This window comes from Falco cherrug, chromosome 1 (assembly GCF_023634085.1).
Source record: "Falco cherrug isolate bFalChe1 chromosome 1, bFalChe1.pri, whole genome shotgun sequence".
NCBI classification, from domain to species: Eukaryota; Metazoa; Chordata; class Aves; order Falconiformes; family Falconidae; genus Falco; species Falco cherrug.
The window spans coordinates 41,737,641-41,751,935 of NC_073697.1; the positions used below are offsets into that span (position 1 = coordinate 41,737,641).

Genomic DNA, 14,295 nt, shown 5'->3' on the forward strand with positions numbered 1-14,295 from the left:
CAGAGCCACTGAGACACCTTGTAAAATGTGGAGAAGACCCTGTGTTGATGTGGATGTGCAAATCTCTAGAGAGGACTAGCCCTGAGTTATGTGGATGTGAGTCACTCTGCACTACTTTGCTGGTGAAAGTGCACGGTTTTCTTCCCATTTTTTCTTCTTCATTTCTCTAGTGGATATAGCCATAGTGGTAATCCTGATGTAGCACCTCCTGTGAAGAATGAAAAAGCAACACCTTGAACTTTACAGCATCCATCCTCCTCTAGGACCTCGCCCATCAGCAAAAGTCACCAATGCCTGCACCACCATTTAGCAGCCAATGCACAGAGGAAGAAAACCCTGGATATCCTCAGAAGAACTCTTTTGGGTTGATGCATGCAACAGATGGTCCTTGATGACAACCCAAGCGAAAGCAAATGACAATCTCAGGGTTATGAGACCACACTTAGCCTTGCCTCCTTATCACATGACAAGGAAAGGAGGCAATTAGTTCACAACACAGAGCAGAAAACCACCTTTACAAAGCATTGTTAGTACCAGGCTTTCCTGGGAAAAGGTCTGCTCAGACGGCAAACCTGATTCACAACTTCCAGAGGACCAACTCAACACAAGAAGCGTCAAGTTATTCTATAAGGAATGATGGAGAAAAAACACTGCTTTGTACCTTCAAAGCTAGATACCTTAGGCGGACTTCTAAACTTCGTGTGTAAAAAGATTAAGGAAAGGGACCAACCTGGGTTGGTCAAAAATGTCTAAACATCTGTTAGTTGGAAAACTGGATTTTTCACTACACACATTTCATGCCAGAAGATCTTTTCAGCCTTGTTTTGCCCAAACACCAAACAGCCAAACCCTGAAATATTTTCTGTTGTCAATGACAATGTCATTTTTCTGAGAGTTGCAGTTCAGTTGCTTTCCCATTGCTTTTAACTTGTCTGGGGGATGGTATAACCTGTGATGCAACATTGACTAGCACTTGTTTCTTGGTTTAGTGGGAAACGTGGGCTATACCAGGAAATGCAGACTTCCATCACCATGTGAAGGGTGATAAGGGTAAGAGACAGGGAAAACATCTGTCCAATAGTGCCACGCACCGTACAGAAGTATCCAGGGGTAGAACCATATTTTCCTGAACTGAATTTATGTGGAAAGAGAGATTTCAAAGAAAAATCCTATCTCCTCAGGCAGCTCCTGTCCCCATCAGCCACTTGAATTTAGGAGGTTATATTAAAGAGTAGCTGTCGCTGCAAGCACCACTCAAAATCCCACCAGTGTCCATGGAAAGATGATTGCTGAAAATGTGGTGCATCAGCCACAGCCTTTGCAACTGCTGTTTCTGGGCTTCAGCTGTTGTAAAAATGTATTTTCTCATACAGAGAACAAATATTTTAAGAAATTGTCACACACTTTACTTCGAAAGTGGGTTATGTGTTAAACATTGCCTCGTTTAACTCTACCACTGCTCTCTGCTGAACACACAAAACAATACCTTGCAGACAAAACACAGCTTGTATCCTATAGCATAAACCTGCTAAACGAACACTAAGGACGCTGCAAAGGACTCAAAAGATCAACAAGGTCACAGTGAAAATCACATTTGCGAAACTTTGGTTTCTTACATTTAAGGAGTTTAATTCCAGGTTCATGCTATGTTGCCTCTGCAGTGTCCCTGCCATGCCAGCTGTGAGGAAAGGTGGGCGCTCAGTTAAACAGCAGCTCAGCTGAGCTGTTCAGCATCTCCTCACTGGTCAGTATGTGACTCCACACTTCACAAACCCACAGAGCACAAACAGAGCTCCGCTCTGACAACAGAACTATTTGTTTCCTCATGGATATCTGAAGGTACTTAGCTCAGTTATGGCCAAACATTTTGCCAACAAATATATTCTTCTTTCCACGGCTCTTCAAGGAGAAAAAGATGCTTTAGAGCCATTTGACCATCCCATTTACAAAGCAATGCCAAAATATGCCTGTTCTGAGCGTAGATTCCTGAGCCTTTGGTGTCTTAAAGCGTAACTCCCATCAGCTCCAGCTCCAGCTAGAAGTGTTCTGGACTTTGGCAAAGCTAGTCCTGTATTGGGCTTCCAGCAAGATTCATCTCATCTAGTTTAAATGTTTATTGTGTCCCTTGGAACTCGTGATCTTTGGCCTTCCCCAGAGAGGAGGAGACACTGGTGCTTTTGGAGTTTGACTCATCTGGCTGGTTTAGATAGAAATATTAGGACGAGGCAAACTGCAGCCTCAAAATACCTGTTTTTCATTGTTGGTTATGTAGAAAGCTGAAGAGCAACTGGCTGAAGACCCATCTACTATTGGCATCCAATGCCAGGGACTGTCTTTACACTGGAGAAGATGGGAGCAGTGTGTAACAGCAGTACAGGGGACCGCAGAGGAGCAGTCACGCCCATTACACACCATCAAGTCGTTGCTTTCAAAAGCCCTCCCCCAGCAAGCTCCAGTCTTGCTAAGATGCGCATCCTCAACACCTCAGAAATGTGCTTTTTTTTCACAGATGTTGGCCATATTGGGCCAGCTTTGTCTAATTCCCTGCCCTGACACAAAGCCCAACCCCAATGGAGCAGCATGCCAAGTTTTTGCTCTGACACATGGTATTCCCAGAGCTTTTTAAACTCAAGGTTGCCCCCATCACACTTCTTTTAGGAGCTGAATGCTGTGTTTTTTCCTGTCATCTTTGTCAGGTATGGCTATCTCATGGCAACTCGCATTTGGCAGAACAAATTCAGTCCATTACAAAGATGCAGGATGGAAAACTTTACCTAATAGATAACAATTGAAACCAGCAACTGGGATTTTATTCCAGAAGGGTCTCATAATAGGTACTCTCAGCCCTACCTAGAACACAGCACAGCAAACACATCAAGTGATAATCCTCATTGGTCAATCGGAAGATAATTCAGGTTGCTTTCCCAAGGAAATAAACTCATTTTCTGAAGAGCCTTGAGCAAAGTGCTGTATGTACTCACTAAAGTGAGCACACTCCTAATTAAAACCCTACAGGTAGCACGAAGCCTTTCCTTGCTAACATGACACAGTTGCTAGTACCTGGTTCATGCTGTTTGCTGTGGCAAAACCCATTAAAAGAAATCTGGTAGCAAGAGATTAAGCAACCACCTTTCATAACCATACCAAAGAGCATCCCCCCCCCTCTTCCACTCAATCTTCATTACATCTCATTAACCAGATTATTAGAATTTATGAGCAAATATTTATCCAAATATAAATTAATGATGATATATCAAGCTAATTAAAAACTCCTTCCCAGAATATCCAGGACAAAGTTTTCTGTGTGCAAATATAATAAAACCGTCAGACCCGGCTTAATATAGATTCATTTAATGTTATATGGCGTATTTTGGTATTGGTTCCAAAACTCCTGTTGAGAGATTTTATAACATTTTGCCCACTGAATCACAGTAGTTTTAAGTTTTTCAAGATCTATTTTTTTCCTGTTTGTCGTACATCCATTATAGCAACTCCCTCCAGATGCGTCAAGACACTGCAGTACAAAAACAGACATTTGGCTTTAAATAGTTTTATTTGGTTGGGCAGTGGGTGGACTGGAAGCAGAGTAATCCCGTACATAGGTCATGGGAGACCTGGGTCCTGTTCCCAGTCACTTCCATGGAACACCGCATTATTTTGGCCAGGCAGAGGCAAAGTGCATGTTCAAACCTGGGTGCCCAAATGGTCATCTGAGGTCTCGAACGTAGCATCTTTTGTAACAGCAAAATTGTTCTAAACCTCTCCATCGGTCTCTGGCTTTCTGCACAAGGTAACAGGTAAGGAAGGAACCACATGCATTCACTTAGGCTCCAAATAATCATTTTCTGCTGGCTACCTCCAAACACATGTAGAACGTTTCCCTGTTGTTCTACACTGTGGTGGCTTCTGCACTAGGGCACAAGGAGTCAATCAACACTGTCACATGCTTTAGCTACACAATTCACTCACAGGGTCACTACCCATGTGCCTACTTGTAATTCTCTCCTGCGTCCTTCTGCAGGATGTCAACATGTTCTCCCTGGAAAGAAACCCAGCTCCCAGGTTGCTTTTCCACAGTGTTATCTCTAGTCAGACACAACTAACGCAGATGACTCCCTGTGACATGCCCACCACATGCATCCCTGCTATCGTGCCCTAGGCATGACATTCTAGTAGGCTGTAGCACATCCCTAACGCTATTGCAGACCCTCTGAACTGGAAAAAGAGAAGCAGAAATCACATTTGAGGGCTGCTTAAGAAACAGTATGGTTTGCCCAGGAAAGAAATGGTTTTGCCCTCACTGCAATGCTTTAAGAACAATCTTGAAAAACAGGTCAGGAATGATTTGGGGCCAAGTGTTCTTTCCCTGAGAAAAGGAGATGGACTGGAAGACCCATCCATCCTTTACGATTTAATGAATTGATGCTAATTTGGCATAAGCCCATTTGATGGAAACATCCTGTGGTGCAAAGAAGACGAGAAGAATTTTGCCTCTTGCCTGGATGACGTCCAATAAATCAAACCAGAGCCTGGTACCTAGCAGCTTTTGAGACTCCGTGTCTGTGTCTGCTGGCATTTTTAATGAATGTATAGTTCCTGTGGACTAGGATCAATAGAGGACGTGTGGCAGATGGAATAGTTCATTGCCATTGCTCTTCTTCTAGTTAGATTTGATGCTCTGGGCCATAGCTAATTGTTTCAAAGCAGCTGACCATTCCTTTTCCATGCCAATTCTGCCACTTCCACCATAACTCAGAAAATTTCAGGACATACATGAGACTTCTCTGACAATCCAAGTAATTGAATGGCCTATCTTTCATTCCTCTTTTTAAATCACACTTTTGATTGGGTCCTTCTGTACACAACACAACTAAATAAGTTTGGTTTTCTGTGGAATTGTGTCTCATGGTGGATTTTTAGTGGGTATTTTCTGATGTCTAACCAGTGGCTGAGCTCACTCTGCAACCTTCCTTCTGTGATGGAGAGTATGAAAGTTCCCACTCCTTTACCCATCTGCCCATTTTTATAGGAACTTTGTATACTGTGGACTTTTAGCACTTTCTCAGATGTAATTGAGATTGATGACACGATCCATCAAGTGGTGGGGAAAGGCTGACATGCACACAGGCTCAGGGCAATGACATAAGACCTTTTTGTCTTAGGAAAACATGCTAAATGCTCTTCTACCAGAATTAGATTCTCCACTTCTACCAGAACAGACTTGGTCTCATCTGAAATGTGTTTCTACCTATGTTATCTGCCCCATTGTTTATTTCACAAGTGACAGCACTGCTGTGCCTCTGTGAGCCTGCCTTCTGCAAAATGCTTTGTGAAAGGACTTCTGCCCTGTCAAAAAAAATTCTACAAGAATTATCATTTTTTTGTTTGTTTGTTTGAAGGAGACCTTTCTGAGCCTGGTTTGTGTAGCAGCTGCCTTTCCTTCCAGATGAAAGTAAAAAAGCTAGTACACTGTTTTTCTTAAAAGTATTAATAAAATATTTTTCTTATAAATCTTAAATAATACACTTTCTTAAAAATGTGTATTGGCTTCCACTGCAAACACAGGCAAGTCACCACCCCAAGGCAAACATAAGACCATGAACATGGAAGGTTTTGCTTACACTGAGGAATCCCTGAAGTCATTCCTTATCTGGGTAACCTGCTGCTGCTGGAGGGACAGCGTGAAGGGAGCCTGGGTTATGGCCTTCATCCATGTGTGGCACCAGCTCTGGGTGCTGCTGTGCCTTTCTCACACCAGTCTTGATTTCTAACCAAATCCAAAGGATAACAAACATGGGAGCCCACCACCCAGACTAGACTATGCTTCTTAAAAACAAGGGACATTGAGATGTGTACATCACCATCCTGGGTGCTGGCCCTGACCCCAAGGGTTGGTTGTTTCCTCTTAAGATGCTTCTAGGGTGGTGATGGAGAAGGCCTTTGCCTCCAATCCTGAGACGGGCCCATCTGGGGTCCCACATTGTCTTTGCACGCTCCCCAGCCACTGAAGAGTAGATGGGGAGCAGGGCTCCATCCCTCCTCCTATTATTTCCTTCCTCCTGGATCAGGTTTGAGGAAGCAGGTCACTACCTATCTGTAGGTGTTGTATAGGGGATTCTGGTTCCTGACCTGTTGCATAGCTGCCCACCTGCAAGGATGAAGCCAGCACCTAACTTCTAGGAGGGGTTTCCATTAGCAGAAGTGCCAGTGAAGCCTGAATGGTTGTGTGACTTAAGAGAGATTTTGTCTATTCTCTGTCTCTAATAAAAGATGGAGCTGACATAAGGCTCAGCTTTCTCTCACTCAGGCATCTTGCTTCTATTAAACTTAAAAAAAAAAATAATATTCAAACTAGGATACACCCCACCTCTTTGCAAATAGCTGCAGTGCAGACACCATCAGCGGGGTTAGTGGCCCCTGACTGCTTTTGTAGTCAGGGGAGGGGAAGAGGCAGATTGACACTGCAATTCATCTCATCCTAAGGTGGATGTCCAAAACAGGTCATGTGAGTCACACCTTCTGGCACTCCCCTCAGAAGAATAAAGGGCACTCTGGGTGAATACGATGGATTGATCTTTTACTGATGTTGCTCAGAGAGGGAGATGGACCTTCAGAGGTCCCTTCCAACTAGCATCTTCATGATGCTGTAACTAGCTGAGACGAAGGCACAGGTGCCTGAGACAACCAAAGGGAGATGAATCCTGTCCTACAGAACACCCTTAAACTCCTGGTTCACATCTCTGAGAAGCCTCCAGTTACTGTTCTCTTGACAGGTCTTTGCTAAGGGAAGAGGAACCCTGGCATCAACCACACAACCACCACCCAGGATCCCCTAACAAAGCAGCTCAGTAGAGCTCTACCGCACACCCAGCAAAAGATACAACCCACACAAGAGTTGTGTGGGTAATTAGGATTTCATCTCTTGTTGAACAACCAGCTGCTTAAAAAGTCTCATTAACCACAGAAACTGTTAATTGTGTTAAAACTCCTGGTGATGGCATCCTGTGCTTGGGGATGTGTATCACAAACACAGGAATGAGCCACGTTACTCAGCTGATAAGTAGACTGTAGAGGTATTGGGAAGTTTGCACCAATTTAAAGAAGAATCTGTAGATTATTCAAGTGTGGAGAAAACAGCTGACAACATTTGGCACATGCATAGGTCCTGTTATTTAAAATTATTGGTTATTTTTGCTTCCCAACACTGTTGTGATAAATATTGCTTCTGCATAACTGATGTGGAAACTGTGTTGCAGAGAGTTGCAAGGACGTGTGCAGCCTCATACGGAGCCTGGTGACAGCCAGGACAGAAGTTTCTGATTGCTAAGCAAATACTAAGTAGAGCTGGGAGTGTTTTTTCAGCTGACAAATTTACTTATCCCTAAAAAGTATAACCAGACAGCAGTCAGTCAACAGCGTAAGTCAATGACAACTTCTTGCAAATTCATGTCAAATAGAAAAAAAAGAAAAAAGTCAAAACACTTCAATATTTTCAGAAGGAAATAGAGCACTTATTTCATTTTAATGTGACAGTTCATTTGGAAATGTATCTGAGTACTCATTTGTTAATAGTGTTCCACTCAAATTGAAACAATAAGTTTCACTTCAATTGAAAGTGAATTTTGTTTCCCATGAGTGTTTCATTTTCATTTAAAATGAGTATCAATATCATTTCCAGTTGCCCCCAATTTATTTCTCCTAAGTTTGTCTAACAAGCAAATAAAAAAGCCATTCTACTTAATCATTTACGATCTTTTCAAGGAGAATTGGCCCTGCCATGTTGCAGTTTGTGGATTTAAAGTGAACTTTGCTGATTTCTCCGAGTTTCAGACATGTCTCCTGAGCTGTAAACTCAGAGATTAGATCTTGCAGGAGTTTCTGTTCTCCTTCTAGATAGCATTGAATGATTCTCAAATTTGAGTAGGAAATTGCAATTAATAAAAGGGGGGCTGAAATCAAAGGCAGCATATTTTGTCATCATAAAATAAATGAACTTTTGCTGTGTTTATATTATACATATAATACAGCAGGAAGTAAAGATCAAAGCCATGTTTATAAAGGACTTGGCAAGTTGTGTGCTTGGAGGAAGCAAATGGGATCATGGGAGGTACTTAAAGAACGAAGTTTGGTTTTTTAACCGGTGTAAATCAGTGTATCTCCCTTGACTTCACTGCAAGGGTGGTGATGCACGTCAGTGGAGAAGCTGGTTCAAGGGTTTCAAGGGAGGACAGAGAAGGTACAACAAAATAAAATATTTTTTGCTACTGAAAAGTATTTGCCTGCTGTTCGCTCTCTATTTCCAAGTACTGGGGATCACTCAGAGGAACAGGATCCCAACTCCCAGCTTCATGAGCTGCCAGGTGTAAAGGTTTGAATGAGGTTTGGAGCTGGTTTCTACCCTGCTGATTGACGAGTATCAGATGGGGGCTCAGCCTTTGGGAACTGGCATCTTGCCAGCCCCACAATTCCCAAACTATTTATTTGCAGGCTACAAAAATCCCCCAATGCACCCGGTCAATTAAGGAGAAACTGAGGCACAGGCGGGCAGGATAATTCATCCTGGGTCTTGTAGCAAGAAAAGTTCACTGCAGCCTTACTGCTCCCTGCCTGAGTTATACCACGAACTCCCAAGCTCACGCAGGACGAAAACTCTTCACAGCAGCAATTTCAGCCCTACGAAGTGCAGAGACAAACACACCAAATACCACCCGCACCCAGAGAGAGAGACTGAAGCAAAGAGGCACAAGACAGCAGCATGGTGAGACCACCCGAGGGACACCTCAGCTCCCACCGCTTCCGGTGAATTATCCTGCTGAAGGGCAGGTGGGGACTGAGTGGCCTCAATTATGTGTCAGCCTTGGGCTCCAGCTGTTCCCAGGGGGGGACACAGTGCTGGAGGGAGATCAAAACCTCACCAGATCAAAATCTGTCCTGTGGTCACGATGCTGTTTCCACTGACTTGAGAGGCAGCTTCAAGCAAGAGGGTTTGAAAAATCCTGAGAAAAAGTGCAGAACTAGCTGTAGCGTTTCCCTGGCTGCAGGGTTAGTTGAAGCCAAGTGCCCAGTGGGCTGCGGGACACGTGGGTCCCACCCAGTAGATGGAGTGACAGACCTCCCTGCTTTGCTGAGCTCTGTGCAAAGGCCATCGTCAATATTCAGAGTTATTTTAATCTCTTTTTCTCCCCTTAGCTTTAGCTACACCGTTCCAGAAGCTTAATCAGGTGCCCTGAGCTGGGTGCCCATTGTTACGTGAGGTGGTGATGGGGAGCACTGGTTTTGCATGGCCACGGGTAGCACTGGTGCTGGAAGGGGACGTTGCTTTGGGCATCACGCTCCCTGGTGGGCTCTGTGCCCACGCAGCCTCCTCTGCACGCAGAGGACTGCACCCGTTTCACCCGGGCAAACAACTTGCCAAAACTTTTAGAGCACAACTCGTCAGACAACCCCAAATGAGCACCCAGTGACACGGGCACCGTGACAGGGCTGGGAGCTGAGGGCTCGACTCCTGAAGGAGGGGGATCAGTCCTGGGAAATCACTGAGGACCATCACCCTTGCAGATATGACCTGGTCCTGCTCCAAGTCCCTGCACAACCATGGCATCCCGGGAAGTCTGCAAGACTTCTGCTTCAGACTCTGACACGCTCCTTGGGGGGGATGAAACCTCACTCATCTGCAATACCTTCTCCAGGTCACAACAGAAGTGGGAGCCCTGGGCCCACGGGGGCAGGTCCAGGTGCCCTTCCCCAAACTGGGAGGAAGGGATGCGGGGGGCGGGGACGGCAATGCTGTTTGGAAACCACTGTGCCATAATCACAGCCTGTTTGAAACAGAGTTGCTTCCTCCTTAGCCTGAACTTCATTAATTAAACTGCTGAATGTAGAATGAATTAATTAAACCAATCATTATCCTGCTATTTTATTCATTTGCTATTTACTTTGATTGATCATATGATTCTGATTAATAAATATTGAATAAATATTCATTAATTGAATTAATTAATCACTGGTTTATTCACCTATCAGTTACTTACTCCTCACCTCCATGCAGGAGTTGTGTCCTGAAAGTTTGTCCCAAGAAGCAGTTCCCCAGGGGTTCAGCCACAAGCAGATGGGCTGGGATGGGGGACAGTGTCACTTACCAAAAGGCAGGATGAAGAAGAAGGGGAACCAGCAGAGGATGAAAACACCCACGACGATGGCGAGAGTCTTGGCTGCTTTTTTCTCACGGGAGAACTTGAGGAGTCGCACAGAGAGGGAGCTCCTGAAGTTGTGCCCCTTGCTCCTAGTGCTGGAGAGAGGCTCCTCCATTACGCTGCGGCAGTGGATGCGCAGTACCACCTCCATGGATTTATTCCTCTCCTTCTTGACCCCTGCTTCCAAGCTCCGTGTGGTGCGCCTGGCCACCACGTAGATCCTGAAGTACATCACCAGGATGACCATGAGGGGCAGGTAGAAGGAGAAGAGGGAGGAAAACAGGGCATAGCCCGGCTCTTCTGTGATGCTACAGATGCTCTCATCTGGCGGTGGTGGCTCCTTCCATCCCAGCAGTGGCCCAATGGAGATGACCATGGAGGAGAGCCAGACCACCACGAGGATGACCCCCGCCTTCCTCTCAGTCATGATTGTGGGGTACTTAAGGGAGTACTTGACACCAATGTACCTGTCCACGGAGATGATGCACAGGCTCATGATGGAGGCAGAGCAGCACAGCACGTCCACCGCTGCCCAGATGTTGCAGAAGATGCGCCCAAACACCCAGAAGCCTAGCACCTCCAAGGTGGCCGAGAAGGGCAGCACGGTGGTGCTGAGCAGCAGGTCGGCAATGGCCAGGTTGACAATGAAGTAGTTGGTGACTGTCTGCAGGTGCCGGTTGCAAGCCACAGAGAGGATGACGAGGATGTTCCCCACGATGGCCGAGAGGATGAAGACGGCCAGGAAGACCCCAACGCCCACCGCCTGCACATCCAAGGCGAAAGTCAGCGTGGTGCCGTTGCCTTGGGGGGTCTCCTCACCTTGCAGCCCCCAGGACCGGTTGGCACCGCTCTGGCCACCCTGTCCCGTCCGGTTCCCACTCAAGCTGCCATTGCTCAGCTCAGGGAAAGTCATTGTAGAGAAGGTCTGGGCTCCATGGAGGGCGAGGAGAAAGCGATGCCGAGGCGTAGCCCCCGCGGCATGATCCCTGCAGCCTGCTCCAGGACTCGCTCCGCACCTTGCTGCCCCGCTGGGTCCCCGCAGCCGGGGTGGAGGGATGGATGAATGGATGGGTAGGTGGGTGGGTGGTGGGTGGGGGGCAGCGGGATGCGCGGCTCCTCGCCCCCCCCCCGCCCCCAGCCAGCCCGTTTCACACCGGCCGGCTGCGCTGCCCCCCTCCCCACGCCCGGCTCCGGCTGCCGCTCAGCCCCTCCGCCGGCCCGCCCGGGGGGGCAGCGAGCTGGGTGCGCCCCCCGCCGCCCTCGCATGCTCCGCGGGCTGCGCTGGGCAGCGGCCGGCAGCGCCCGGCGGCTCCGCTCCCTTCCCGCTCGCACCGAGAGCGCCGGGAGGGGCGAGGGAGGGAGGGGGGCCGGGCCGGGGGTGTGGGGACCCCGCGCGTCAGGTGCCGCCGGAGGAGGGGGGGAGGGCGGGCGGAGGAGGAGGAGGAGGCGGTGGCAGCGCTGCGTGGCGGGACAAGGCGAGCCCGGGGCAGGGTGAAGCCGGCGGCAGCCCCGGCGGGGGGAGGCGAGATGGCGGGAGGGGGCAACACGCACTTGGGGGGCCGGCACCCACTGGTGGGGGGCAGGCACTCGGGAGGGCAGCAGGAACAGCGGGAGAGGGCAGGCGCGCACCTGGGGGGCAGGCACCCACTGCGGAGGAGAAGGCATGTCCAGGGACGGGCAGGCACCCACTCGTGGGGGAGGGGGGGCACGCAGCGCTGAGGTGCAGACACCCCCGGGGTGGGGGTCGGGTGGTACCCCGGGGGTGCAGCCGCCGCGCCACCTGACGCCGCCAGGGGGCAGCAGAGCGCAGGGTTTGCCCGGCGGCGCGGCGGGTCCCCCCTGCCCCGGGGTCCCGGCGCGGCGGGGCTGGGGCTGCCCCTTCCCACCGCCCTGCGCCCTGCGTGCCCCCCGGCGCCAGCGTCCCGCCAGGACGGTGCCCCGCAAAGCTGGCAGGTCCCACCAGCCCCATTATCCCACTAGGGGGATTCCCTGCACGGCTGGCAGGACCACCCCCCCCACCCCTCCAGCCCCATTAGACCGCTAGGAGGATTCCCTGCAAGGCTGGCAGGTCCCCCCAGCCCCATGATCTCGCTAGGTGGATGCCCTGCAAGGCTGGCAGGTCTCCCCCATTATCACACCAGGAGGGTGCCCTGGAAGGCTGGTAGGTATCCCTGCATCCAGGGCTGCCAGCTAGCATCCTTCCTATGCTAACCCTGGTCCTCCCGCTCTACCACTCCTACCCAGGTACCCTGCTGGGACTGCAAGCGCGGCTGCCCCTCACTAGTTCCTTCCGAAAGCAGAAGGGACAATCAGTGTCCTGCATCCAGGGACAGCTGTGATCGGCAGCTCTGCCGAGCTCTGTGACTTAACCCTGCTGCAAGACTTGGAAACGGCAGCTTGTCATTAAAACATATAGGCACATACTTCTAGATATTTTAAACAGGGCTGGTTTGTTGTGTGGTTTGGTGGGGGTTTTTTTCTCCCCCCTCCCCCTCCCCCCACTGATAAAAGCAGATCCTGTTTACACTGGTTTCCTCCCAGTGACCCTACCCTCCTGCCTCCATACATTGCAATGGGGACTGACCCCAGTGTTGAACAGGCGCTCTCCCTCAGCGCCTTTCTACTGTACACAGGAAATATTTCCTTGCAGTGTGTTTATCCATGATTTTTCAACTTTTCTTTCTTAAAAAAAAAAATTATTTCAAAGGGCAGTTCAAGTGGACAGTGAGGTGGTTTAACTGTTGCTCTATCAGAGCATGAGAGATCTGTTGATTCACTGGATACGACGGTGGACAAGAAAATATAATAGTGTGTTTAGTCCTTTACTTTTCTTGAAAACCATTGCAGGAAATGACATATTTTTAGTCTTCCTTACTTCTTTCATGAATTTTTCCTTAAGATTTCCCCCTCCTTCCTAGAGCTGGATTTTTGACCCTGTTGGGAACAAGTAAAGTAGAGCAACTGGAAAAATCAAGCAAACAGAAACAAATACTGTACAAGAAAAAAAAAAAAAAGGTGGTTTTGCTTAAAAAAAAAATCCAGCAAACCCTTTGGTTGGGTTTTTTTTTTAATGTGAATTAAAGAAAAACAAAACCAAACACCCAGCACTTGAGGTCAAATTACTCATTTTCCTTATGTTTTGATGAAAACATGTCAACTACCAAAATGAAGTATCGTTTCTTACTGGGAGCTAAACTCAGCACGAGATGATCTCAACCCGTGGAATTTTGTAGCCGTATCTTTGCAGCTACACAGATTGCTGTCCAGATAAATATATCTCATCCAATCTATCCAGTGACATACAGAGATAAAGAAAACATGAGCCTTTCTCCAAAGTTAAGGCTGGACTGAGCTGCTCATGTGCAGTGGGACTTGAACCACCTTTTTGGTCAGAAAGTGCTTACAGATTTCTCAAGGGCCAGTGTCAGGACGGGGCCAGGCTCTTCCCAGTGGTGCCCAGCGACAGGACAAGGGGCACAAACTGCGACACAGGCAGTTCCATCTGAATGTGAGGGAGAACTTTACCCTGAGGGTGGCAGAGCCCTGGCACAGGCTGCCCAGAGAGGCTGTGGGGTCTCCTTCCCTGGAGACATTCAAACCCGCCTGGACACAACTGTGCAGCCGGCTGGAGGGGAACCTGCTCTGGCAGAGCTGGACTAGGTGATCTCCAGAGGCCCCTTCCAACCCCAACCAGTCTGTGAGTCTGTGAAAAGGAAAGTTGCTCCCAAATGACATGATAGGAAATGTCATTAGGGTGAAGACTGCACCTGCCCTGCATCTTGCCCTGCCTGGGTGAGCTTTCCTCCTCTCCTGATCTCTCTGAAGACAACCTGTCCACATTGCTGAGAGGCTTGAGCTGGCATGGATGGCAGGGTTCAAATGGGATGCAGGGGTGGGATAGCTGAGCTGAAGGTGCACCTTTTGGTGGGGGTAAGGCTGGGGGCTGCCACCTGGTGTGCTGCTCAGGACCTGCCCCAACCATGCATAAACCTTTGAGGTTGCACTGATGCCTTTCCCCTCCCGACCAGGGCAGGGAGAGAGCACGTCCCATGCCATCACCACAGCTCAGCTAGCGAACACCAACTCATTAAGATCCAGTTAC

The 14,295-nt window shown here is 48.5% G+C and overlaps 1 protein-coding gene across 1 annotated transcript in view; it reads right to left on the reverse strand.

The window, feature by feature from the left end:
• The window catches only part of ADRA1D (adrenoceptor alpha 1D), a 50,695-nt gene extending 39,410 nt beyond the window's left edge, over positions 1–11,285 (reverse strand). The window contains exon 1 of the mRNA XM_005435324.3: positions 10,140–11,285. Coding sequence (XP_005435381.1) covers positions 10,140–11,106 — 967 coding nt within the window. The 5' untranslated portion in view covers positions 11,107–11,285. The remainder of the gene's footprint in view (positions 1–10,139) is intronic.
• Between the last annotated feature and the right edge of the window lie 3,010 nt (positions 11,286–14,295).